At 36.3% G+C, this 27246-nt stretch overlaps 2 protein-coding genes across 3 annotated transcripts in view; one reads left to right on the top strand and one right to left on the bottom strand.

Moving 5' to 3' along the window:
- Positions 1 to 7746, top strand: part of LOC107097117 (guanine nucleotide-binding protein subunit alpha-14-like) — a 14658-nt gene extending 6912 nt beyond the window's left edge. Inside the window, exons 2-7 of the mRNA XM_015394132.1 lie at positions 3305 to 3489; positions 3573 to 3727; positions 4470 to 4598; positions 4687 to 4816; positions 6273 to 6426; positions 6626 to 7746. Coding sequence (XP_015249618.1) covers positions 3305 to 3489; positions 3573 to 3727; positions 4470 to 4598; positions 4687 to 4816; positions 6273 to 6426; positions 6626 to 6816 — 944 coding nt within the window. The 3' untranslated portion in view covers positions 6817 to 7746. The remainder of the gene's footprint in view (positions 1 to 3304; positions 3490 to 3572; positions 3728 to 4469; positions 4599 to 4686; positions 4817 to 6272; positions 6427 to 6625) is intronic.
- Positions 7747 to 7814: 68 nt separating this feature from the next.
- The window catches only part of vps13a (vacuolar protein sorting 13 homolog A (S. cerevisiae)), a 49703-nt gene continuing 30271 nt past the window's right edge, over positions 7815 to 27246 (bottom strand). The window contains exons 49-76 of one of the 2 annotated variants that reach the window (XM_015394130.1): positions 27062 to 27198; positions 26572 to 26866; positions 26345 to 26449; positions 25833 to 25979; positions 25408 to 25539; positions 25190 to 25323; positions 23551 to 23619; positions 20936 to 21068; positions 19066 to 19126; positions 18822 to 18993; positions 18576 to 18726; positions 18240 to 18386; positions 17611 to 17692; positions 17460 to 17529; positions 16996 to 17110; positions 15857 to 15970; positions 14734 to 14879; positions 14547 to 14628; positions 14309 to 14422; positions 13460 to 13535; positions 13017 to 13180; positions 12843 to 12888; positions 12611 to 12734; positions 12052 to 12166; positions 10019 to 10104; positions 8636 to 8759; positions 8467 to 8541; positions 7815 to 8369 (exon numbers count right to left, since the gene is read on the bottom strand). In XM_015394130.1, the coding sequence (XP_015249616.1) occupies positions 8328 to 8369; positions 8467 to 8541; positions 8636 to 8759; positions 10019 to 10104; positions 12052 to 12166; positions 12611 to 12734; positions 12843 to 12888; positions 13017 to 13180; positions 13460 to 13535; positions 14309 to 14422; positions 14547 to 14628; positions 14734 to 14879; positions 15857 to 15970; positions 16996 to 17110; positions 17460 to 17529; positions 17611 to 17692; positions 18240 to 18386; positions 18576 to 18726; positions 18822 to 18993; positions 19066 to 19126; positions 20936 to 21068; positions 23551 to 23619; positions 25190 to 25323; positions 25408 to 25539; positions 25833 to 25979; positions 26345 to 26449; positions 26572 to 26866; positions 27062 to 27198 (3258 nt within the window). In that variant the 3' untranslated portion in view covers positions 7815 to 8327. The remainder of the gene's footprint in view (positions 8370 to 8466; positions 8542 to 8635; positions 8760 to 10018; positions 10105 to 12051; positions 12167 to 12610; positions 12735 to 12842; positions 12889 to 13016; positions 13181 to 13459; positions 13536 to 14308; positions 14423 to 14546; positions 14629 to 14733; positions 14880 to 15856; positions 15971 to 16995; positions 17111 to 17459; positions 17530 to 17610; positions 17693 to 18239; positions 18387 to 18575; positions 18727 to 18821; positions 18994 to 19065; positions 19127 to 20935; positions 21069 to 23550; positions 23620 to 25189; positions 25324 to 25407; positions 25540 to 25832; positions 25980 to 26344; positions 26450 to 26571; positions 26867 to 27061; positions 27199 to 27246) is intronic. The other variant, XM_015394131.1, reaches the window with a different exon arrangement.

Below are 27246 nucleotides of genomic sequence, written 5' to 3'. Positions count from 1 at the left end.
TATTTTACCAATTTTGATAGAATTGCTGCTCAAGGTTGGTTGCTGTCAGCTAAAAACATATTTTAGAGTTTCTACACTCCATTTAATGATTAATCGATTACTAAATTAGTTGACGATTATTTCAATAATCGATTAATCACAATTGATCTGATTAATTGTTTCAGCCCTACATATTTTATATTAGGAGACTAACCTCTTGTATATATATAAGAGAAAAAAATTTGCATTATCTTATTTCAAGAGCATATAATCTAATTATTTTACTTTAAGAGAAAAAAAATACTCATTCTGTTAGCAAATCATCTTCTTTACCTACTCAAATTAAGGGTAAATACATTTAATTTAAGACATTTTTTATTATTTCTAGATGGTTTCTTCTGTGTGAACTCAGACCTTTTCTCCTGAACATCCTTAGAGCAGGAACTTCAGAATTTGCCTTCCCTTCCACATCGACTCCAAGAAACTTGACTTGTAAACAAGGCATATTCAAATTCACAAGATTTGGCTAAGGTTTGTTTGCTGTGATGTAAAGTCTTGACTTTTCCTAACGACATGCAAAGCAGGACACGAAACTGCTGGGGTTTTTAAGACTGATCACAGTCGGGAATCACGGAATTGCTCATCTTTAAATTTACCTGTATGTAGATTTCCATTTGATATAAATAATGAGAAAAAATTATAGTTAAATATTCTGCAACTCTGAGTTTGAAAACTTTTTAAAGTCCTCGGATGTTTGTTTGAGCTAAAGTTGGAGGTGACACTGACAGATATGTGTTAAAGCTGCACACTCAAAGCAAAAGAGCTGAGTTATCAGATAGATTTTCATTTTATAAGCTGAGCACTAATGTGAATGATAATTATATTGACCCTACTTGCTCAAATAAAAACTTTCCTCTTTTCAGTTGTTTTAAATTTTATAGGGCTTATGTCTAACTAAAATAACCAGTCAGGCCTGTTATGAAAATATAGTGGTGCCATCCCGCTACCTCAACATTAAACTGTTTGATGGCAGAGCAGCTGAGCTGGTCTGGTATAAAGTCGTCACATGTAGCCCTTCTTACTTGGGATTCAAATCACCTGCAGCTTGAAGGGCATGGCTGCATTACTTCCTGCACCTGCATATTAATCAAAAGACGTCCTTTTGGCAGTCAAATCTCCATTCAAATTCTTGAGTTTGTGTGCAGATTTGTGCTGGGTCAAACCAGCAGCCAAGCGTTGCCATAGAACTTGTTTACCTTCTTCTTTTTTTTATTTATTTACTTTAACTGCTAGTACTAGGTAACAAGTTGTTCAGAAACGCTCGCACAGGCGTTTTATTATGGCTGCAGGGAAACTGTAAAGTCATCCTTTGTGTGTACGGCTGCAGGGAATTATGGGTCAAATGGTCTGCTGTACTTAAATTTACATGTTCTTTCCTCCGCGTTTCACAGGGAAATATTCTACTTCCTACACCTTTTAATTTACCCCACAGCTTAAGCATTTATTTATTTCACTTGAGATAAAGATTTTCCAGATATATTAATGTGAAAAAAACTCCAAGACAGCTTATGTGTTAACCAAAACATTTAAACCGATCCATTTAAAAAGAAAAAGTAAAGCAAGATACCCCCTACATGCACACAGAGAATGACCAAAAATAAAGAAAATACCTTTTGATTTTAGAGAAATAATAAGGTACCTTTAAGAAGTAGATACATTCTGTTTATTCCTAATCTGAATTGTCAAAATGCCACACAGGCAAAGGACATTAGGTCCATATCATTATAAGTCAATATTTAGAAGAAAGTTTGCCTCTTTTTAGACATCAGAAATATAATTTGTGTTCCTGATGTTGGGAATGAAGGTCACCTGCGTGCTATGATAAAAACGCAGCCTGAGGCTCTCACAGAGAAGCTGCAAACAGTTTTTAAGTCTGTTGAGGGATTTAAAGAGATCTCAACCTATTTTAAAACAGCTGCTCCACTGAGTCTGCTGATGTCTATCCATACGTTTACCCTGAAGGCAGACTGCAAAGTGCTAAAAGAAGTTTCCGGAAACATTCTCTTGCAACTGTTGCTATTAAAGGGCATGTCTAACATATCATAAAGAAGCTGTACAAGTTTAACGTTAATAAGAAAAGTAAAGCAAGGAAAACAGTTGCTGGAAAACCAAAGGCCAGATTAAATCTAGATTAAAGATCTGGCCCCTATTTTAGGTACCAAAACAGAGATGTTTACCTTCAACCAATCACAGCATTTAAGAAATGGAAACTGGTGCCAATTTTGGACCACAGAGGTTGAGGTGTCATGGTTTGCGGCAGAAGACTTTTAAAACATAGTAAAGTTGAAGCAGAACTGGACACAAACTATAACATCAACAAAAAACAATATCAATAAGATCATCAAGGATTGATTGGAAACTTAAAAATGGGAAGTCCTAGAGTCAGATTGCACTGCTGAATGTGAGGATTATAGCACATTTTCCTCAGACGGATGTTAGCAAAGTTTATCCTGTTAAGACTCAATGTTTTATCAGCCAAAGAAAGTAAGGGGTTCTAACTTTTCTGTTTAATATTGTTCATTTTTGCTTCCTAAGTGCAATGCCCTAACTTTCTCCTCTTCCAAATAACACTGAAAAAAAAAACCCAACAAACTAGATAAAAACTTTAGGAGAAAATTCTGGCTCTGAGCTCCTGGGTTTTGAGATTGGAAGGCCGTGTAACAATCACCCTCATCTTTACTTCTTTCACAGATTCAATCAGGATTCAAAACAAAGAACATATAACATGTTGCTTCTGAGGCAAAAACCCCAATAACAAGCACCTAAAAATGTCATAATCTTGTGTTTGTGAGGCGGCGACGGGCTTTTCTCCACTCTAAATGGATGGAAAGCACTATTTAGAAACAGTGGATAGAAAGACTTCAGTAATTCTCAGAAGAATTCCACCTGCTGCAGATTTTTTTTCAGTTTAAATGTTTAAATTTATTGAGTTCACCCTGCCGTTTTGGATAAAACTAATGTTTTTCTAGTCATTTTTCTTTGCATGCAAAGCCAACAAACAATTATTTATTCAAAGTTTTGTTTTTTCCTTTTATGCTTAAACTATAGATTTGATGTCATGATTTAATCCCTTTCAGGTTGAGATGAAACTGAAAAATGAATTCACACTAAAACCAGTTAAAACACCTGAACCTCTGAATGTTCCTTCTAAAGACAAAACACCCTAAAACTCGAGGCACAAAATTGAATATATTTGCATTTATCTTACAAATTTCACATGGTATGTCCAATAGGATGAATAAAATTAGTTTCTTTCTTTAAACAGGCACAGGTGAGAGTGGAAAGAGCACCTTTATCAAACAGATGAGGATCATTCACGGAGGAGGATACACTGACGATGACAAGAGGAGTTACGCAAAGCTGGTCTACCAGAACATCTACACATCAATGCAGACCATGATCCGAGCCATGGGGCCGCTCGGCATATCCTTCTCTGATCCACAGAACAAGGTGGGTCAGAAACCAGGGAAACTGGATGAAAATTAGCAAACAGAATTATTATAAGGGCGTCATGCTTTGTCTTCATCCGACAGAAAAATGCCGACTCCGTCCTGGAGGTGGAGGTGGACAAGGTGGAGGAGCTGGATCAGAACCTTGTGGTTGCGATCAGGAACCTGTGGAATGACGGTGGAATCCAGGAGTGTTACGACCGACGCAGGGAGTACCAGCTGTCCGACTCCACCAAATAGTGAGAGTTCAGGAAATGAGCTAATAATATGATATAATAATATGATGAGAATGCCTGTGGTTCAGATGATAAACAGCATTACAGATTTAGGTCAAAAAAAGATTAAAATCCTTAGGTTAGAGATACTTAATAATAATTGAACGTTATTGATCTCACATTGGAGAAATTTATCTCTGCATTTAACCCATCCCCTTGGGGAGCAATGGGCGGCCATTGTGCTGTGCCCAGGGAGCAGTGTGGGGTTAAGGGTCTTGCTCAGGGAGCCAGAGTGGCAGTCTGGTGGAGTGGGGGATCAAACTCCCAATCTCAGGATTCAAAGCCCTTTCCCCTAACCACTAGGCCGTCACTCCCCAAGAAGCATGACTTCCTTCAGCTTCTGGGTATATAACCAATTAAAAATGTGCATTTAGAGAACAATGAAAAAAATCCCAACCAGCATCCTTTCCCCACCCTTTAAACTAATTAATCTTATAAAAACTTTGACTTCTGCCATGACAACATACTGAAATGAAACCTCTCAAACTCTGCGATGGGGTTTGGTTTTTCTATTTTTTAGAAATGCAACTTCACCATTAACTAAAATATATTCTATTCCCACTACTTTAATGCAACAAAGCTCTAATCTGTTGTTTTTCTCTGAAGTTTCCATATAAAGCACCTTCTTGGCTTGGGTCTCTCACTTTTTAAAAGTCTTCTTTGATTCTTTTTAAACCTCCTCTCATAATATCATCAATAATTTCAGCTATCTGACCGACTTGGACCGGATTTCCCAGCCTAGTTACCTGCCTGACCTCCAGGACATCCTCAGAGTCAGGGTGCCAACAACCGGTATCATTGAATACCCTTTTGACATGGAGAACGTCATCTTCAGGTAAGGTGGAGCATCAAATGCTTTAGAGAGATGGTTCTGAACGTCCCACAGGGGTGACTGTAACTCACTGTGGCTGATTTGTTGGCAGGATGGTGGATGTTGGAGGTCAAAGGTCAGAGAGGAGAAAGTGGATCCACTGCTTTGAAAACGTCACCTCAATCATCTTCTTGGTGGCGCTCAGTGAGTACGACCAGGTCTTGGCGGAGTGCGACAATGAGGTGAGAATCACATCAGAAGCGAAGGGATTTTAACACATTTACCAAAACTGGGAAATATTTAATAAAAAAAGCAGGTTTTAGGTTTCAAATGCTGAACTTGGGAATTAGTGCCTATTATAATGTGAAGAGATAGAGAGAAAAGGAAGGAGGATCTATATGGAGTCCTATTAAATAGGTGGAGGTCAGGAAAAAATGTTGGAGACCATTAGCTTGGAGATTTAATAACCTGACTGCCTCCAGCATGGGGCAGGTTTTCCTGAGATTCAACAAAGGGGAATGTTTTCCTTTGAATAAAAATTCTGCCAGTGTTACAATAGAAGTCATTTCTGATCTGGTTCCTGAAACAAAATTGCTTTGATGCCCAGAAATATCAGCCAGCACTTCCTTTTCTCCCAAGTGTCACCAAAAATACCATAAGTTATTTAGCAAGCAATGGTGTAATGCAAGTCTCTTTTTTTACCCACAGTATTCTGCTGTTTCAGAATCTAACTGCGTTTCCAATTAGTTTTTAAAACACGCAACCTTAAAAGTATATTAAAGGTATGGTGGAGGATTTTCACAAATTTTTTGAAAAGACTCATCCTCTCTGTGCACATGCACAACCCTGTACCTGCTCCTGAGAGACAATGTCCAATAAACACGTATGAGAGCGTGCACAAGCCTGTTTCTCCTAGTGCACACTGTTTAAAAGTTGCTGTTTGCATCGCGCATACAAGCTTACTTTCCAGAAGATTTGCTATTGTTCCAGTCAGATTCACAATCATTTAAACACACCTAAGGAGAATTTAGAGAAACCAATTAACCTAACTGTGGGAGGATGCCGGAGTACCCGGAGAGAAGTCATGGGCCGGGAATCAAACCCGGATCTTCCTACTGCAAGGCAGCAGTGCTACCCAGTGAGCAGCCTCCTCCACTATACCTTTAAGGGTAATACCACAGTTTGGTGGCTTAGCATGTACAGTAGCTACATGTAAAAGAAGAAAAAAATCCAGTGTTAAGTTAGTTATGAGGTAAAGAAGGTGAGCTTGATTAAAGACTTGGACAGCAGTGAATTTTGTGTTGTTTCTAGTAGAAATCAAAAGCTGCTGTTGTAACACAGGCTGTCTGTTATAACTCTGTTTTCTCCTTGACACTTGGTGTAACGTGGTTTATCTTTCCCTCTGATCCAAAATTTTAACCCAAGTCGTTTCAGATATTTATAGCAGAAGTCCTCACACTTTTCTTTTCTGCGTAGCCAATGTGATGCCACGCAATCATTCAATATATTCCCATTAAAGGGTCTTTTTTTTGTTTCCAGAGGATTTAGTTACATATGCTTCATCATCCATACATAGAAGGGCATATCTAGTGGTTCATATGTCTTTATTTTCCAGAAAAAGTGATGTGATGTTTTTCTACTTTTAAATGTGTTTTGGCTTCTTTGAAGGTTATGTCTCTCCTTCCTTGTCTTCCTTAGAACCGCATGGAGGAGAGCAAAGCCCTGTTTAAAACCATCATCACCTACCCCTGGTTTGAGAAGTCCTCCGTCATTCTGTTCCTCAACAAGACCGACATCCTCAAAGAGAAGATCATGTACTCTCACCTAGCCACCTACTTTCCTGAATTCACAGGTTAGATTTTAGATTTACTCACCAGATTCTGAACCCCAAATAATCTGGCTCTGCTATGGATTGGTCAGTCATGGCATCAACAAATTATTGATTTCGAGTTAAAAAAGAAAATCTATTCAATTTTTAGAGCCATGTTATACCTTAGGTAATAGTTTGATGCATGTTTTTGCTGAGACAAGCTCCTTGTTTTCTGTTGCAGGACCTCAGCAGGACCCCAAAGCAGCTCAAGAATTCATCCTCAAAATGTACCAAGAACAAAATCCCAACAAGGACAAGAAGCTGTACTCTCACTTCACCTGTGCCACAGACACCGAAAACATCCGCTTAATCTTTGTGGCTGTGAAAGACACCATCCTCACCGCCAACCTTAAGGACTTTAACCTGGTGTAGCTGCCAATAAGGGAAAGCCCACCCAGCTGTTCACCCATACTTGATATGAAGGCTTACCAGGATCAGATCATATCCCACAAGATCCAATTTAGCTGAACAGGCAGAACATGAATTGTGTAGGAGTGATTTTGTATAGATGAAGTTGATTTATTTCCGGTTCTTGTGTAAAGAATAGTTTAAAGTTGTAGTTAAAATGTGAATGCTAAAGAGAGATAACTTATTGACTTACTTATAATGTGTGAATAACTTTATCTGAAAATATATAGAACATTATCTGAGAGGCTTTAACTAATATATAATCTCATTTAGAAGATGCAAAAAGCTCCTTTAGGCACTCATTTCCCTGAAAGAGCCTAATTTACTCCGGTTTCTCTTGTTTAGATGTACATAATCTGCAATGTATCCGTATAAACTGCACCTCTTTGTTTAAGCAAATATTCAAATATTACTTGTTGATATTGATGCAAAAAAACTGAGAAGCACACAAATATAGTTGTTGGTAATGCAGATTAATAAAGATTGCACTGAAGTTTGAATAATATATTTTATTTCATCTTGAAAAGAGCAATAAAAAAAAACTTTAAGCAGGAAACATTCTGCCAAACCCCCTCCAAAAAGAGAGAAGAAAAAGAAAATACCGGCATCAGAAAAATGTACTCCTATTAGTAGTCGACTCGAACCGTAAACAGCAGCTGATAGTAATTAGAATTCCTTTACTTTTAAATAAACATTTCTCTGCATATTTCTTTCAGAAAGTTTGCATTGCATATTTGTCGTACAAAAACATAAAAGCGACCACAGCACTATCTGTATCCCACAGACTGACGTGAGCGGGGTTACAAACAGGATGATATTAAATGAACATACATCAGATAGAATGCAGTATAAAAAATAGCATGCATCTGTAAAGTCTTCTTTTATTAAAAAAAAGGGAAAAATTAAGAGAGGTAAAAGAAAACTATGATAATTTTACAGCGACTTTTGTTTCCCTTTTGTACAATCTGGTAGATATTTAACAGCTTTAAAGATTAAATGTGCACTTGGTAATTTGGCCTCAGTGTTATTTGAGATATTCAAGCTGTTGCAGTGATGTTACTAACATTTCATATAAAACTAAATATAGTGAAGAGGAAATATAATGAAATAAGCAGGTTTTAAAACATCTGTGTTTCATTAGCTTTTTACAGTGAATGTTACAAAATGTGCAGGTAAACTGTGGGATTTATGTCAATAGTCAAAAAGACCAATAAACTATATTTGTGAAAAAAGAAAGAGTGCAAGTAGAGTAATGACAAAGTTTGGCTGGATTCATTCTGAGATTTGGTAATAAAATTCAGAAATACTTTTAAAGCACTTTTTATGTTATAATAATTCATGCAAACAGTAAAAAAAAAAAACCAACATTTGTGCACTGCTTTTACATGTAGAAACACAAAGTAGACATGCACTAAAGAGCAAAGGCACTGACACAGAGATCATGTGTGGTTTTTAGCACATCTTAGTCTTCTTTATTAGTATTTAGGTCTAGCATCTTGCAGTTTGTCAAGAACCCACTGAAAAAGAAAAATAGTTTGAGTAAATATGTCCTACTATAAAGCATTTATTTATTATAACTTTATTCTACATGGTAAAAACAAAAGATCGGCTGACCTTAGCCACCTCTGGCGTTTTGAAGTTGATGATTTTCCCGAACTCTTTGGCGTGGAAGACTGATTTCACTCTTTCCTGCAGATGTAGAGTTGGAATTTGATTTATCAAGCCTTTTTGGGAGTTAAGGGGAAAAGAAATATGAAATTAATGTTGGAGCATTCTTTTTTACCTTGGCCTCAATCCGTAGGCGGCGGCCTGCAACAATCTTGGGATCCATTGTGAATTCTTCAAAGAGATACTGCCACTCACAGGTCAGCTGGCCGAAGGTGCCTTTAGTCACAAAAAATATTCCTCTGCAAGGCAGAGCAAGGAAAATAAGTTTAAAAAAATGTATTTGAAGTTTAAACCTAATAGGTTAGAAGAAAGCTAAACTCTGATTGTACTATGAAGAGTTTAGGGAGAGGCTAAGCTAACTAGCACTGGTAGAGAAGGTTTTAGCATGTTTACATGAACGCAGCTCAAACATTTAACTCTGCAGGGCAACACACAAATTTATGATGCTTACAAATGTGGCTGTATTGAATTAGAAATACTGTAATAACAAGAATATAATTACTTAAATTAGGCTGAAACAATTAATTGGATTAATTGATTATTTAATTAACCATCAACTAATTTAGTAATCAATTAATCATTAACTGGAGTAAAGAGGTTATAAAACACACCTTTCGCTGAGAGAGAAACTCATTTGGAGTAATAATTATATTATATTAAAATAAAATATATATATATAAACATTTTGTATGTAAGATAAAGAAAAAAGGTTTTCTTTGTCAATCGAGAACTCCTCAAGTGGAAATGTTTTAGTTTCACCTCGTTTGATTTTATAAAAAAAATGTCTTTAAGGAATCTTTTGCTATCCGATTATTAATATAATCATCCGATTAATCGATTAGCAAAATAACGGTTATATACAGCCGTAAAGTCAATACAGCTTTCCTTTGTGCTTCAACACAGGGCTGAACGATTGTGCCAGAAATCTAAATTGCGATTTCACTTTATTTTCCTTTGAATCAACCACTTACTAGGAGATGTTTCACAGCAGGCTTTCACTTTTTGAAACCTTGCTTGCCAAGAGTCCTTTGTTGCAGAATTTTACTGTAACCAAGCATGCTGCAACCCTCTCTACCTTTCTATGTGGTAACCAACCTGCTTTAAGCATATTAGCGCCTCCTACAGGACTGAAGTGAGAAATTTAGTGGCTTATAAAATTTTACAATTTTGTGTCTTTCTAAATGCAAGTAAACTGAGTGCCTCCGTGATTAGAAATTGTGTTTCTTGAATTGTTATTATAATGCAAATGCAATTAATTGACCAACTCTTCTTCAATAGTTTTAAATTGTTAAATAATGGGGGTTAATTATAGAAAAGTATTGAAGACAAAAACATGAAAAGGACAGCATCCTATAAAGAGAGCGCTCTAAAGACATGATGTGGTGAACCTATGAACCCAAAGCCTTATTTTTACCAATATACTGGATGCTACAAACCTAATTATCCTTAAGTGGAAAAAAAAAGATCATTTATTTGATAGAGTGTCAGAGCTACTTACCTCTTGGTGATCATAAAGAAGTCAGACTCGTTAACCTTGGCATGGGCAAAGTATTTGTATTTGGCAAAACGTCCATTTTCAATTTTCTGTAAAAAAATAAAAATAAGAAAAGAGGAAATTGTATGAAGCTCAGACAAAGATGAAGAAAATCTAATCAGAAATGAATTGATGTCTTCAAATGTAATGAACTAACTGTAAGAATGAGCTGTCATGGTCCGCAGCAAAATGAGTGAATGAAAGAATGGAGACGATTTAAGAAATATAAAGAAAGGATAACTGGGATGAAAACAGACAAAGGAGGCTAGAGATTCAAAAATCTTTTATTATCCACAGATTCTGACTCAAAACAACAATGAATGAAAGATTTTTCAAACAAAATGACAGAAAAGGACAAAGAAAATAGGAATGAGAGGAATAAATGAAAGACACTGACTCAAAACAAAAAAAGAAAAGGGTTCTAAAAAAATAAATACAATAAAAAAATAAAAAATTTTCTTCCAAAAACATCTGCATATATCTTTAACAGTATAAGCTAAGACTACAGACGGGCACCTACACTACTCTAAAAGACTGCTATGGTGGGTTTAAGCTGCTTTACTCATCATCCTCATCCTCTGAGTTAGTTTTATTCCGTTCAATGTAAGCCAATCGCCTCTGTGGACATGACAAGAGAGAGGAAGGCGGGTCAGAGCAGAAAGGAATGAAAAATAGTTCAACTAAGACTGAAACTCTGGAAAAGGTTCAAACCAGACTAGAATTTGGCTCCTGTTATATAATCTATCCATATAAGTTAACTAATAAAAAAAAATGATTTTATAGAAACTATTTAGAAATAATAGTCATTTATTTTTTTTAGTAAACAAATGGTTGTAAACATTTTAATCATCTAGTGGTTTAATAATAACACAGGGAGCTATTTAGCTCTCCAAAGCTAACACCAAAATCGAAGCACAAACCTATCCCTCCACAAGCAGTTAAACTACTTTCTAAAAGAAGTTCTAATTTAGTCATTAAAATCAACCCCTAGTAGCCTAAATGTCTCCTCTGACTTGTGAGGCTGCTGATATAGATGGAGAATAAATAGAAGAAGTGATTTAAATCAGATGAAGTGAAAGATTAGGGAGAGAAGGCAGGATGACTGAAATGAGGGAGGATGGTAGACATTATTTAAACTATGAGTGGAAACATTTATATAAATACTGGATTTAAGCAGCTTTGATTTTGATATCATAATATCGAATATGTGGGGAAACAGTCCTGAAAAGTAAGGCTCTGCTGAGGCGATCGCAGCTATCAGCAGTAACAGCCCCCAACTTCAGCTCCTTAAAGTCCAGCTTTTACATCAGCCATACAATGTAAGGTGTCATAAAACCTGTTGCAATATGCTAATCAATGTTGTAAAAGTATCTGCAGATGCTGCTACCAGTCTGGTAGTTTTATCCAATATTGTAGAGTTTAAAAGCAAGTGACTGATGAGCTGTTTAACAGGTGGGGAATAGACTAGGGGGCTGTCAGTGTGACACAGCACAGTGGGAAACCGCAATATAGACTGAGATGAGCCAGGAGAAATATATGTCTTCCACACAGTTCAGCTGTGAAGCATGAGGGGCTCCTTCTGAACCACAGCGGCACAAAGACAGTGGGTAATCAAAGGCAGGCCACTGATTTTAAGATTTTTTTTTAACGCTTCTGAAACGTGGTGTCAGAGCCTGTTGTGTTAAAATGTAGGAGCCCATAAATCAATCTTCAAAGTCTCAGATCAGCACAGAGGAGAAAATAAATCTACATTAGATTCTAACTATATTCATGTTTTACATAAAATCCTTGAACAGAATTGGAACTCTAATTTGTTAACCCAACATTGTTTAATAGCAGGAATAGTTAAGTCCAACAGATTCTTATCTGTTAATACCCTCAATAAAAAAATCTCATTAATAAACAAAAAAAAAATTAAAACAACTGATTAAAATCATAGATTTAATTGAGTGATATAATAAAGGCTGAGAGATAAACTGTGTAAACAATACTCTTACCTGGAGCATCTGACTCCCGATGCCTTCCCTCTCCTTATAGGGTCGGATGACACCATCCTCATGGATGAAGCGAGGAGGACGCAGAGAGAAGACATCCTGTGAGGTCTCTGCTGCCCTGTGAGCAGCACAACATGAGACCAAATAATTTGATTATCTAAAGATGCGCTACTTAAGGACTCTCTAGTACATTTAATAATTATTTTCAACACTGGTAAGGATATGTCCAAAAGCCTTGAAGTTAAATGTCACAGAGAGAATCACTGATATAATTCTCCAACAGTGACTTCTAATGGTTTTCCTACCATCTTTGCTCACTTGTTTCTCATCGTTCAACATATGATTAGTACAAAATTAAACTACTATAAACAAATACTGTAATTTGATGCATGACTGTATTTAAAGCATCTAGCAGAATGATCAGCAGATCATATTGGAAAATTAATTGTAAGAATTAATTATAGTTGGGGGGGATATTAGCAGGGTTCTACTAATCTAATTCACCTCATCAATGTGAAAGAGCAAGGCAGTGAACAAATAGCACAAAATGGAGTCATAATACCTTTTGATGCCCTGGAAAGTACTGCTGGCCATGTCGATAATGCCTCCTGTCGGTCGAGCTATCGCACCCACCAAACCTTTACCAATTCCTTTAAAGAAGCCTGCTGCTCCCTCGCTCTGAGCCCCTGCAAAATAACATCATTTATCCACAACTTTGACAAACCTGAACTGCTTGTTGCAGTTGATTAAGAAACAATTTGAATGTTTGTTTTTTATCTGAAGAGAGCACACACCTTTGATAGGTTTGGTGACAATCCCTGTGATTCCACTGACAAACCCCTAAAAATCAGACACATTGTGTCAGAGTGACGAATTAACATTTATTTTAGGCCATTTATAAAGTCAGAAAAATCTGTATTGATAAAGTAGAGTTAATGCAAAAATAAATAAATAGAATGAATACACACAGAAACCAATCCTTTTCCACCCCTGGCCAGCCCGTCTTTCAGGCCAGTTGGTTGTCTGTTCATAGCTTCTCGCCTCTTCTGCTGGAATTCCTCATCCATGGTTATTGCAGCTACACCCTTTGCCATGGCACCTGTTATCCTAGAGGCTGCACCTGCTATACCCCCTGGACATAAAAAAATAAAGAAACATTTTTCTACAAGTTTAGATATTTAATACAAATTCAATACAGAAAACATTTAAATCAGACCTTTAAGCAAATAAAACAAGTAAAATATTTGCTCAACTCTACATTTAAATCCACAATAAAAGGACTTCAGTTTATGGATGGCTGCCCTTTAGAAAGCATGTTTATCATTCAGGGTAAATATTATCTCTGTTCTGCATCAGGGTTTATTTGCAGAACTGAAAGTCCACACTAATTTAGGCAGAGCTTGATTCTTACCGACAGCTCCTCCAACCAGCGCCTTCACACCAATACCCATTCCTTCAACAAACTCTTCAGGACCCAGGATAGCTCCCTGAAGAAACAGCAGCACAAATGCACACAGAGGAATGAAGACATCGCCTGTGATGATGAGGTTCTCAGAGCTCAAAGCTCTGCCTATCATTTTTTAAAAATAGGTTATTTTCAGTACATTTTAGCTTTCATATTTCAACTCTTTGAATCCAATTATTTCGGAAAGCACAATATCCCCCATCTAATAGGTGGATTCCCAACTTTCTTAAGACAAATAGGTTCATCCAGGAATATTATACCAGTAGGTGAGCAGAGTTTCACCTAAGGCTGAGGAGACTGGACCATTTCTTGCTTTCCTCTGAGTGAAATCTATATAGAGATGTTGATTTTATTTCCAGTTGTAAAATACAGAAACTAAACTTGTAAGTTTGCCTCCTTTTTCTTCAAAGAACCTGTTGGGGTTACGCTGACAGAGCCATTAAGGTAAGAGCAAATGCAGCTTCCTCTCTGTCCCCTAATGAGGTCATGTATCTTTACAATAACCATGTTTCTGCAAACTCGGGACATTTTGTTGTACTGGTAAATGAACAGATTAAAAGGTGTTGCTATACCTACAAATGCTTATTGTTTCCATTGAAAGAATCTCCAAAACCAAACCTTCAAGGTAAAATTGCTGGTTTGGAATCAAATTTGCCCAGATTGTGATATTAATGCAAACAGGACTGTTGGATTTCTCACAGCACTGAGTGCACAAATGTATGAGTGATGGGAGAATGACAGCTTTTAGTGGAATTATCAGTTATCAATTGTTTATTCCATGTACTACATTCCTACCTGGTAAGGCTCATAGAAGAAAGCCTCGACACCTTCTGACAATCCTCTGATCAGTCCAAAGGGATTCCCCAGCACATCCAGGCCCAGCACCAGCACATACATCTGTTTAATAGCCTGAAATACACAGATATAAAAATAAGTTCCAGTATTTAGGAACCTCTGATGGACCCTTTTCTATCCATGAATCAAATGTACATAAAGCTTACTTCAAATCTTCCAAAATGTTTCTGTCTATTACCTGCTTAGAGTAATGTGTGATGACCTCCCACTGTAGCTGCTGGGTGGTATAAAACTTGAAGTATAACTGAAAAAATGCCAGCCTGAAAAGAACAAGATGGTCACACAGATAGGATTTATTCTTCTGATCACAGGAAAACAAAGAAACCACAGCTGGATGTGGATTGTGTGTGTGTGAGCCTTCGTACTGCAGCTCAACGTCCTGCACATCAGTGAGGGTGGCTCCAATACTCTTCAGCAGGAGGTTGAGGGACTGAACAGGGATGAGTTCAGTTTCCCTCTTCTCCTTCAAGCCATCTTCTCCTCCTGTGCTCAGAGAGAAACTCAAACGCAACTGCAGATAAAGACAGAAACCATTTATTTTTTTTATTATTTAGAAGTAAAACTTCCCTTTAGAACCTAATAAAACCTGGTTCTCAAAAGTAAGATAATTTATTTCATTAAATAAGATTTTAGATAATTAGGTAAAAAAGATCAAATGTTTATGGAAGTAAAAAATATACGTCCCCAATGAGTTTATTCATGTCACTAATTCAGTTGAAAAAGTGAAACCATCACCTTTTACTACTGATTAGTCTTGTAATTAGGTATTCCTGTTCTTCCATGTTTATTTTTTCCATAACACAACTGTGATGAGATAGCGAAGCAACATTTTGGATTTGTTAATTAAATTTAGGGCAGCAGCTATTCATTATTTTAGTGATCAGATAATTTGTTACTTATTACATTTACTAATTAACCTAAAAAAGAAATACTTTTAGTAAATTACTATTTATTATTAAAGAAATATTTGGAAAATAGGAAAAAGAAAAACTCTATTGTGGATTTTAAATGAATTGTAGACGTAAATAAATGCAACGTAGCATTCAGTTATAAGTCTTATGTAAATATACATGTAATTTTAGATATAAACAACTTTTTTAATCCTATATGGAAAATGATCATATTTTTTATAGAAAAATATGACCATTTTATTTTACTACTGCTCTAAGTAGGTAATTTATTTCAGCCAAAGGTTTAGAGTCTGTGTACCGATACTCTAGGTAACGATTAAATTAAATTAACAATTTAGTAGGCAATTACTTTATGAAAAGAGTAATCTCAAACAATCAGAGTAATTGCCATCTATCCATCTTTTCCTACTTATTCCATCAGGGTCACCCAGGCCTGCACCGGGAGACCATGCAAACCCCATGCAGATAGACCACATGCCGGGAATCGAACCCCAGACCTTCTTGCTGCAAGGCACAGCCTGACTGATTGCTTCAGCCCTAATTACATCTGCAGAAAGGATTTTTCTTTGTTACCCACCTTGATAGGGGAGATGTGGAAGTTCTCAAAGAGGCAAATGGATGATGTGTCAGTAGAAGAGACATGGTTCAGCTCTGTCTTTATGTACTCTATGTCATCAGCAAACAGCTCCACCTGGTGGACGAACAATGGATCATGGAGTAATCATGCAGAGAAAATTGACAATGAGCCGTTAGAAAACATATTTACTTTTGCTTATTATGTAACACTGATATGTTTCAGGTAATTACACACATTTTACTTATCAGAAGAAACAATACATGTTCTGCTACAGAATCAGCCCCAGTCCAACAAAAGCACAATCACCACCATGTTTGACCATGTTTGCTTTAGTCTCTTAGGAACAGCTTTTTAACCACAACAGCAAGCTTCATAAAATGTATCTTCCACGTGTTGTTGAATTTCAGTAGACCTTTAAATTGGATCAGGGAATTTACTTCACTTACAAAGTAGTTTACCGATGTTAAAGTAGAACAATGTGGCCAGAACTTATATCCCTATATCTTCTTTATTTCAATTTCAACTGATAGATTGTGGGGAAAAAAAATGTAACCATGTTAACAAAACTCATCCAATAGAATAGTTTAGAAATATTTGCTTTTAAAGGAAAAACACAAACAAATACATAAATTCCAATATGTCACTTAGAGAGAAATGACTTTAATGTATTCTGAAAAAGTTTAAAAAACAATCCACTGGACTTTGTTTCCAAGGTTTGAAGACGTTTCGCTTCCCATCCAGGAAGCTTTCTCAATTCAAAATGTGGAAACAAAGTCCTGTGGATTGTCTTTTAAAATTTTTCTGACTATTACCTGGATGACTGATAATCTTCACCAGCAGACTTTAATGTATATTGAAATATTGGAAATGTTATACTGGATACAATTAAATGCGAAGTAAACTAAATATGGAATTATTACTCACCATCTTAATGATCAGTAAAAGATTTGTTAATCACCGTTTAATCATGAGGACAATTCATTTTGAAATAGTGCCAGGTTAGTTTTGAAAATCCCTCCCCAAAAATAAATTTATATTTGTCCATTACTAATAAAATATATTTGAATGGTAAGAAAGATTTGCAATGAAACAGCATTCATGGCAGACTTAAATCCAAGGAAAGCATTTGGTAAGCTGACCTCCTGTTGTGAAGTCATGGCACCAGCCTTCTCAGAAGTAAAGAAATCAGAGATGGCGTACAGAAAACCCAGATCAAGCTTTAGAGTCATCTCCTGGATCAAAACTGCAAAGTACCTGTAGTCAAAACACAATTTATATGGTTTTTAAGAGGGAACAAAAAAACAAACAAAAAAAAAACCACTGGAAGAAATATTCTGAGTGGGAACAACTTTAGAGAAACTGCTGCTTCTAACAAGATAGGAATGTTCATTATATATTTAAAAACATCTACATGCACATACAGGTTAAAAATTAATTTACAATATGATAGAGGAGTTACCATTTCCAGACAGAATCATTCTAAGGTAATGTATCTCATATATTGATGCAATTTCAGAAGAAATGTAACAAAGTTTCTATGACGGTATAAGTAATAAAATATATATTTTTTTAATATGACAGATCACGTATTAACAAAACATACTTGATGCGAGAGATGTTTGAGTGTCCAGCTGATCTGGTAACAATGCTGAGGTCAATAAGAGGTTTTGGTTCTGGAAGGGAAATAAAAGAAAAAAAAGCTGTTTTACATGAGTAGATTATAACAACTGAAATCCAATGGAGGAATAACAGACCTGTGTCCTTGGCTATCGACTTTGAGGGTTTGACAGGGTAAAAGACGAAAGGGAAGATGGCACCTTGCAGCTGATTCTGGATCTGAAACAGGAACAAGTTTGCATTAATTAACAGGAACAAACATTACAAACAGTAGAGACAACGATGAGAGCAACTCTATGGAAGACTACAGAACAAGAAGGTGTAGCGTTTTTTTAAAAAGAGAAAAAAATATGCATACCGAATTTATTGTTAAATTTGTGGAGTTTTGTCTAGCATTGAATTAAAGATAATAATAATCTATAAAAACACATTTTTGTGTAGTGAAAAAGAGTCTCTGTTCAAATATCACTAAATTAATTTGATTTGCAGAGCAAACATGACTTCTCTAGTTCAGTTCAGGTACTAATCTTAAACTTAGATGTTCTACATGAAATACTCAGCATGTCTGTTATTGTTTAGTGATAATGATGAGCGATTATCAATTACAATTTCTTTCTGATCCAAGAAACCTGCAGTGCTTTTAAATCAAATGTTTCTAAGATGATTTCTAATACCAAACTATAACATTCACATGATATACGAGAGGAGAAGGACATCATCACTGACATTAAAAAGCTTTGTAAAAATATTTGCTATTTCATTTCACCTGTATGCGATGGATTTGGACTTGGTAGGAGCTCTGTCCTGGTGAGATGCCATACACTACTTTCACCCCCGGTAGGTAGGTCCGCCTTAGAGGAGCGTCTTGTGGCTGCAGCATTTGCATATCTGTACAATTAGGTGTAAATCTGACCTGAGAAAGGATAAAAAAAATTAAAACTTAAGTCCAATATTTATATTAATCTGCATTCTCACTACAACTGGAAAGTAAAAGGGTTACACCTGGATAGCTAACAGATCATTCTGAATGACACCTTTTCTAAATACGTGATCAAATGGTTAAATCTGATACTAATTAGAGCAGCAATACATATCCTCGAACCTGCAAGTCTCCCAGATTGGCGATGCAGTAGTCTACGGGTGAGGTTTCAATGTAGTCTTTGAAGCAGTTCTCCAACATCTCAACCTGTCCTTGGCTCAAGGGTTTCCACCGTCCCTTCTTCTTGTGATTAATCTCCCATACCACGTCAGAGCTAAACAAGACAACACAAACAGGGAAGTTTTGTTTTATGAACATTTCTGCTTTAGATTTGACTTGTAAGTAAACATTAAGTAATAGGAACTGCACCTAGTGATTCCAATATAGGAAACCTCTTGGCTGTTGGTGTTGTTGACCAAGGAGATGCCCATATTCTGGAGCAACAGGATATACTCCTGTTCAGGCTGTCGCAATCTTTCATTTTCCATAAGCAGTTTGTAGATCCGCTGATCCTCAGTGAACAGCACAACATGCTGGAGACCTTAAGATAATGATGCAAACGTCACATGACAGAATCCAGGATTCTGGGACTGTGATGACCCGCTAACCTTACCTTCATAAAAGGAAATCACTTTAAGTTCCCTATTTTTATTATCCTGGTCATCAATTTCATTCTGATGAAAAAAGAGAAATACTGTAGTTAATCACCAACATCTTGGATTTCATGAACTGTATCAAATGTCTAAATGCCCAAACACGCCCTGTTTTAAATGAATGAAACAGAAAATCTCCGTTAATCGGAGTCTAGCAGAACACATAACTACAACGTTCACTTATTAAGTAGACCAAGTCCTTTTATGAAACTATTTTATTTAATCTGGTAGAATTTTATATTTCACAATCAATGTTATAAGAAATAAATACCAGACAGCATCCAACCTTTTTTTGTTGAGAGAGAAGTGTATAACTACAGGGATAATTTAAGTGTCTTATCTTACATGTCCAAACAAGCAAGAAAAAAATTTGTATTTCACTTAATGGTTTTAAAGTATAGAATAAAATGCAGAATGAAAGCAATGTTTAAGAATAAAAAACTGTTAAAGGAAAGGTTTAAACTAGCTTTCCTAAAAAGATTTGTTCAATGTTGTGTGGGTTATGGGTATTAATTGTATGAATGAAGATGTGTGTAGTAATGTGTTTATGTATGTTTATATGCACACATTAAGTATTTTGCTTACTTTATAGACTTTGGAGCAGTATGGACTCATAAGCATAAATCAGGAAGATTGTTCTGTTGTTGAATATAAGGGCTATGCAAGAAGAAGGGCTATGATTAGACAAGTTTCACTTCATCATACCCCTTTTCAGACATAAGAACTAATTTATACATAAAGGGCCTAATCCAGGCATGTCCAAACTTCGGTCCTCAATGATCGCTGTCCTGAAAGCTTTAGAGGTTCCCCTGCCTCAGTACAGCTGATTCTAATGACTTTAGTTAGGAGAAGCCTGTTAATCAAGTATCAGTGGAAATCAGCTGCACTGAAACAGGGAACCCTCTAAAACCTGCAGGACAGCAGCTGACTGTCCTGAGGGCTGACTTTAGATATGCTTGGTCTAATCTCTAAATATTACAAATAAGGGGCACTATATTGCACATGCCATCTCTTTGTAGTATGTGCAATAAGTGGATGTGTTGCGAGTTGTCTACAGATTACAGCGCAAATGTTAAGACATGCAAACTACTTGTTGTTCCGTGGCTTAAAAACAAGCAATTGTTCTACATGCAGTTGAGACTTGCCATAAAAGCAATACGAGGTTTTACAGTAGCAGCCGTTCTAAATTAGCCTTCCCAGTCAAACTCCAGCTGAATAGCAGCCCACTTCCCTGCATCTCCAAGCAAAATCTCATTCAACTTCCAGCCACTGTAGTGACCCCTTCTTCTCCTGGGTGTGCATATATTTTACTCTGACTCCACCCTTTCACTGAATTACAGGGTCTGACCAGGAGAAGGTGTTTCTCTTTAGATCTTAATGTCCACAAATCATGACAGAAATAATAGTTTAGTACAAAGATTGATGTTTAAAAAGGAATTGTAGGGGACCAGCCAAAATGCGATCGTGGAAAATGGGGGAATTTGAATTGCTACTACTGTAAGCCATACAGATAGAGGTAATAATGGTAAAAGGTATAAAAAACAATTTTTTTTATATATATATATATATATATATATATATATATATATATATATATATATATATCACTTTAGATAGGTAGCCTGTCTCTACATGTTACATACAGAAGTAAACAAAATTATGACAATGAGCGAAATTAAATATGACATATAATGAGATATGAGCATGTTGTTTTTGTCTGATGAAAAACACCAAACAGAAAACATACAAAAAGAACAACTTACAGAGCAAATCAAGTAAACCCCCTAATTTCTTAGGTATAAACAGCACATACAATCTCAGCTACAGTACCTTCTCCACCTTCAGTACCCCATTGTACTGCCCCCATCTCCAGCAAAGCTCTCTCGACCCAGTGGGCTCAGTCCAGGTGTAGTATATGGCCTTTCCAGCCTCCAATTCTTCCCACTCTACCTCCATCTGAGAGCTGAATGCGCAGAGTGCATCCAGAGACACAACAGTAACAAACAACATTAGAATAGATTTAAAAGAAAGAGCCGCAGATTGAAAGCAGAAACGCAGAATGAGTAAATCAGAGGATAATACTAGAGGGCACATGCAACCATCAATACCCAAGGAGATACGGGGGAAAACAACAGAATATACAGTCTTCTATACACCCCAAAGCTTATGATTCTTGGAAAGTAAGTACACCTTGTAACCATTCTAGGGGATTCTGACCTCGTCTTTCTCAGGATCTAAAATTATTCAAATCCAATAACAATTAAAAATTTTAGCAGAGAAAAACCTTACTAAAAAAGTATGTAAGAGCAAATGTAAAGAACTAAATTTATAGACATTTACAAAGTATTTAAAACCCCAGAATTAAAAGAAGATGTACTTTTGAGTATCTGTTCGAATAAATATGAATGAAAATTGTACACAAAGCAAGAAAGAAGTGTAGTCTGCAATCTAGAAATGGAGAAAATGAAAGGAAGGCTGGAGCAGAAGAGAGAGAAACATTTAAGGTAGAATCCCATCGAGGTCGGAGGAATATCAGGATAGTTATTGCTACAAATTAATAGATCAAATGAAAATAAGGTTAGGTGTGTAACCTGCTCTGCTTCAAAATACATCAAGAGTGGTAACAAATTGATCAGAGCAGAATACTTTACCCTGAAATATGCTTAAGATGGAGATGAAGAACAGCAACACAGAAGGTTTCAAAGATGTCAGTTCGGACATGGGAGCGGGTTACACAGTCGGAGAGGAAAAAGACTTCTACTCATTTCTAACTGCGCTAGTTATCCACACTCAGAACTAAGGTCAGTAAACTTACACAACATTGCAAAGCTTTGTATACTTTTTTTTGCTTCACTATAACTATATGTCTGCCAAATAATCAAAAAAAGAAATCACTTGGATCTTCTGAAACAATTTACCCACAAACTTGGTCTGACTTTCTTCCTTTGAAAGGTATAGACATTTTCAAAACTAATCTCCAATTTCTAGGAGAAAAAACAATTAGGGGAGCACACAATGATTGCGAAGGCAAGAACATCATGATTCTTTTTTGTCATCATGACATATATCCATAATTCTACTTTTGTGTTCACATTAGTTACGTGCCATATTCATCAGATGATATCCAATAGGTACCATCTATTTTTCATCTTTAATAGTAGAATTCTACTTTCACTCTTTTGTATTAAACAACAGAATATATTTATTTAAAGTCGTAGGGAAACGGCTGTTCCAACCGCTGCATTTCCAAGTTGCCCCGAGTGGTCCACGACTTTACACAACTGAATAAAGTGAATGTGATTGGTTGTTTATCAAGGGGGCGTGATTGTTGTGGCGGAAGATGCAAGCACGTTTGGTTGTGGTTGGTGTCTCGGAAGCATCTTGCTAAACAGTTAGCAACTTAGTGCTAGTAGGTTCCCAATTGGAAATTCCATTGGGACCAAGTAGCACTAAATTGGTGACTTGGAAACGACACTGTTAAGGAACGCAATGGACAGCGGAAACATGCAAGAGTCAGTTTTGTGTTGGAGGTTGTGGATGAGTCTCCTTCAGCATACATTTTTTTTTTTTTAGAGGAGGAAAGTGGGGACGAAGATGTTGTGGAAGAGGGGTGGCAGAAGCTGAAGCTTAATTTGGAAGGCTTACAGTCGTACATGTTTGAGCCCTTGCCTCGCAACGCTGCAAGTTCTGTTAGCTCTACACCTGCTGAAGACACAGACGTCCATCCCCGTGAACACTGGGACGTAACTCAATGGTAAAATAATGATTCTTATTTCAACTGTTGCGTATATTAGCTGCGACATATTAATCAAGATGCTATGACCGAAAAAAATTGATTAACAGAAGATCGTTGATATATGATTGGCCGAATTTAGGTGTACAAGCTGACGTATAACTAAGTGGCCTGCATAAGATAACGAAAAAAAACCCCACAGATTTTAGGACAGGTTTTTTTTTTTTTTTTTTTTTTTTATAAAAATAGAAATTTTCTATATTTTGGGACAATATTGTCTAGTAAAGAGCACATTTATATACATGTTTAAGCCAGAATGATTTGATATTTAAATATGATTTCCCTACGGCTTTAAGCATGACATGCACGGAGCCATTTTCACTTCACATCTTTAATAGGACGTCACAATACATAAAATTTGATTTCTTTGAAAGCACTTTTGCTGAAAGGAAAACGGATTATATACACAAGAGAAAGTTGTGTGTTTAAGATAACATACAAAAACCATCAACTAGATTTGTTTGTGTTTGTCTTATTTTAAATGGAAGAAAAGCAGCCTAATTATTCCTCAACCAGTCAATAAACCAATAAACTCCCTCTAAATATGTTTTTATTATGCATTTTTGAACTCTATTCCAATTCTTCTAATAAGGAATCCTTAACCTCAGTTCTGAGTGTGTCTTAAATTTTTTTAGGATCCATATTTTTCTACCTGTCCTCCTGCTCTGAGAAGGAAAGGTCGAGCACCGAATCAGCAACCCACAGAGTCTCTTTCGCGGTGCTACATCAGCCACACAACAAGGGGAAAAAAATTAACGAATCACCATCAACAACAATGAACTTTGTTATTTACTATAATTTACACTGTTAAATAGAGATGCACCAATTGACTGGCAGGAGGCTGAAAGTATGTTTTATTATTGCCTATTTTCAAACAGTAAAAACAGATTAATAAGTATTTTTTTCCAATATAATTGCTGCATTAAACCAAAAGCCTCCCATTATTTCCAGTCAGTAAACTGTAAATCGCTTTACTCAGATGCATTTGTTAGAGATAACAAAAATTTTATATACGTTACTGAGATGTTTTTAAGTAGGGATAATGTAGGAATTTTTTCTATTTCCATTGAGCTTGAAATTCAGACAGAAAGAACCTTAGCCCATGAAAATTGGAATAAGCAGGTCAGACCTGAAAGAAAATCCTGACTCAAAGTCAGTCCTAAAAACCCTATCAGTGCACCTCTATTGTTTAACAGTGCAACAAAAAATGCATAAATACAAGATAAAATGCTACATATGAGGAAAGTATCATCAAGTTGGGACAAAAAACCTGGAAGAAAAAAAGGCCCAATAGGGCTTAAAAGGTTAGAACTGATGAAAATACAACTGACATAGCTATGTTCAATCATAGTTTTTAAGGCTGTGTAAAGAGAATTCCCCAATTTTATTTCAAACACATAAATGTACTACTCGACACAGGTAAAACGTCTCCCAACCTTTTATGATTGCACAGTGAAACTAGAAGTAAATCTTTGTTTCAATATTTCTGGATTTTTTAAAATGTGTCTAAAAGTGGCGTCATGTCATCATGCAGCGGCCTTCAGCATAGGCCCAGCAGTTTACAAGCCAACAGCGAAGCCCCCTAGGCATTGATGCCAACTTAGCAAAATTGTTGCTAAGTTCTAAAAAATGAATTAAGCAACATAAAAAGCACTTAAATATGTAGAATATACTGAATACTCCCCAAGTATTGGTTCTGGAAATAAAATATGCACAGAATTCAGAATAATTCTGATTTTTATGCAGTTTTCCCAGTAACATCACTACAGTATTTACATTTACACTTAAAGTGTTCTGCAAAACAGTTCCTATGGGATTTTGTAGGAAATATGATATCATTAATAGGTGAGTATTCCTAGAAGATGGAGATGTGAGTTGAAAACCTGTTACATGCATTTAAAAATGGGGAAATGTTCAAAATGTGTAAAAGATCATGAATGATAGGGACAATTAAGTATAGAAAAAATTCTGACACAAATAGCTTTATTAGTTCTTTGAAGGCTAACACATTTGGTTAAAGATATTTATGGTTCACTGACCTTTAAAATATTAAAACTACATTTCAGTCATTAATATGCACTATGTTCTTTATTTCTTAATGCAATAAAAACTGAGGCAGCAGAAGCATGGCATGTGAGGACTCCTGCTTTCACTTAATGCATCTTTTCAGTCTAAAGTATCTATAAATAAACAGAGTGTACAGCATCAAAATAACCCAACTCATTGTCATCTACAATTAAGACAGTTGAGAACTTCAAAACTGTTATGTTTGTTTTAAAGTCATTTCCTACCTCTGTCCGAACAGAAGGGTTTGCTCTCTGGTGTGGTTAATGAGGAGGAAAGGGGCCGCCCCGTCATGGTAATCAGAGAAACGGATGGTGGTCGAGTGCTCCGTCAGGTTCACATCAACAATGATCCCGCCCACCTGAATAAAACAAACAGAAAGTGAGATAACATATAAAGTTGCTTCCATGTTTATTCCTGTGAATAAATAATTGCGTTTCCTTACAGAGTTGTCCAGACGAAGCAGCAGGCAGTTCTCTGCTTTCGTGAAATCAATAGTTTGAGGAGGAGCTAAACATCCTTCTAATTTGATCTTCAGGCGCCCGGTGTCACTCTCAGGCCAGAAAGGCACAGCTGACTAAACGAGAGAAAAAATAAACAGGAAGAAGAAAGTATCTAAATTGCCAGAACATACCATCTAGCAACTAAAATTACCCACTTTTAAGACGAAAATTTTTACAAAAAAAAAAATTTAAGTGCAAAACCCATCTAAACAAAATAAAGGACAGTTTCTTCAATGCATCAGAAACCAGAACAGATATGAAGAATTCTAAATCAGCAATACCTGATGTAGAATGCTTAAACACTATGAAATAAGTACATTCTATTGGTGATAATGGACCAAAAAAATAAAAATGAAGCATCTAGTACCTGTTGTGAATCTACTTGAGCCCAGTTGTCTTGGCCATCCTCGCATATAAAAATCGGGTGCTTGGTTCCGTTGACCAGAATATAAAATGGTAGAAAGGTCACCATGCGAGTGAGACTGAAGCTGCTTGCATCTATCTTCACACCAACCTGAGAGCAGACAAAAAAAATGCAGTAGATTTGGATTTTTTTAAGGTCAAAACATAACTTCCAGCTGCATATAAATAAATATGTCACATAAAATATATTTGTTAAAATAATGAAGTTACAGACTTATTACAGATAGAGTAACACATAATTATTTCTGCTAATCTTGATGAAAGGACTACGTTGTAAGTCTGAAACTTACAAATGTTTAGAAAAGTTTATGTGCTGCATTGATGCTTTTAGCAAAGCAGACACAATTTGGACTGCTTCAGACAGTGTAATGTTTTAATGCAGAAACGTAGAAAAGTCTTTAAATTAGATTCTATAAATGACCCAGATAATCAAGATAAAAGATTAGCAAATATTACCCGGTAGTCTTTGTATCTGCCTTTACATTTCACATCACCATGGCTACCAACTGTGTCTAGAGAGAAATCATCTGACAGCTCACTGTCAGAGATCATGAGGCGGACCTGACAGAGACAAAAAAAACCACATCATTTAGCAAAGCAGGGATGTAGTATTTCTTTCTAGCTCACTTATCAGAAAAATTGATTAAAAAATAATAATAACATGAAGCCGTTCAGATTCTGACCTTATTTTTCCTCAGGAAATTGCGAGGCTTAAAGGAAAAGAGGAGGGGCATATCATAGTCTAGGGGGTGTTTACGGTGGATATCGTCAGCCTTGTACTGTAGCAGCCTCCCTGTTTTATTCACCATCCAGTATGGAGAGTGGATGGCAACGACAGTCTGACCTGGATCATACTTAATATGCACTGCAATATCCAACTCAGCCCTTTTTCTCTCTGAGCCATCTCCTACATCTTCCTCATCAACCCGAAGAGACTGGAATACAATGAAGGTGATTTCCTCCTGCTCACTCTGGATTCTACAGGAGAGGAAAAACATATCTAATAAGAAACAAAACCACAACCTCAAGTTTAATGATACTGTGCATTAGGATAAAGTCTCCCATTTTTGTTATGTAGGTTGCATAGTAAACTAGCTAAACGTATAAAAACATTAAACAGAATCAAATTAAAGGTGAATTCATGTTTCGTTTTAAATAAGATACAAGTTGGACCTGTATTCTGAAGACCAGTCCTGAGCCAAATAATCCAGAAGGCGGAGATCAAGACTTGACTGGTTGATGAGCGCAGTGTGAAGCTGAGTAGAGTGGCCAGGATTCAGGGTAACTTCAGGGCCACAAACCCCATTTCCCTGTTCGGGAAAAATATGTTTCTTTTAATGAATCACATAAATATATAT

The sequence above is a fragment of the Cyprinodon variegatus genome, unplaced genomic scaffold, assembly GCF_000732505.1.
Source record: "Cyprinodon variegatus isolate N-32 unplaced genomic scaffold, C_variegatus-1.0 Scaffold673, whole genome shotgun sequence".
Taxonomy (NCBI): Eukaryota; Metazoa; Chordata; class Actinopteri; order Cyprinodontiformes; family Cyprinodontidae; genus Cyprinodon; species Cyprinodon variegatus.
The sequence above is the reverse complement of the archived record's forward strand: the minus strand, read 5'-3'. Positions and strand labels throughout refer to the sequence as shown.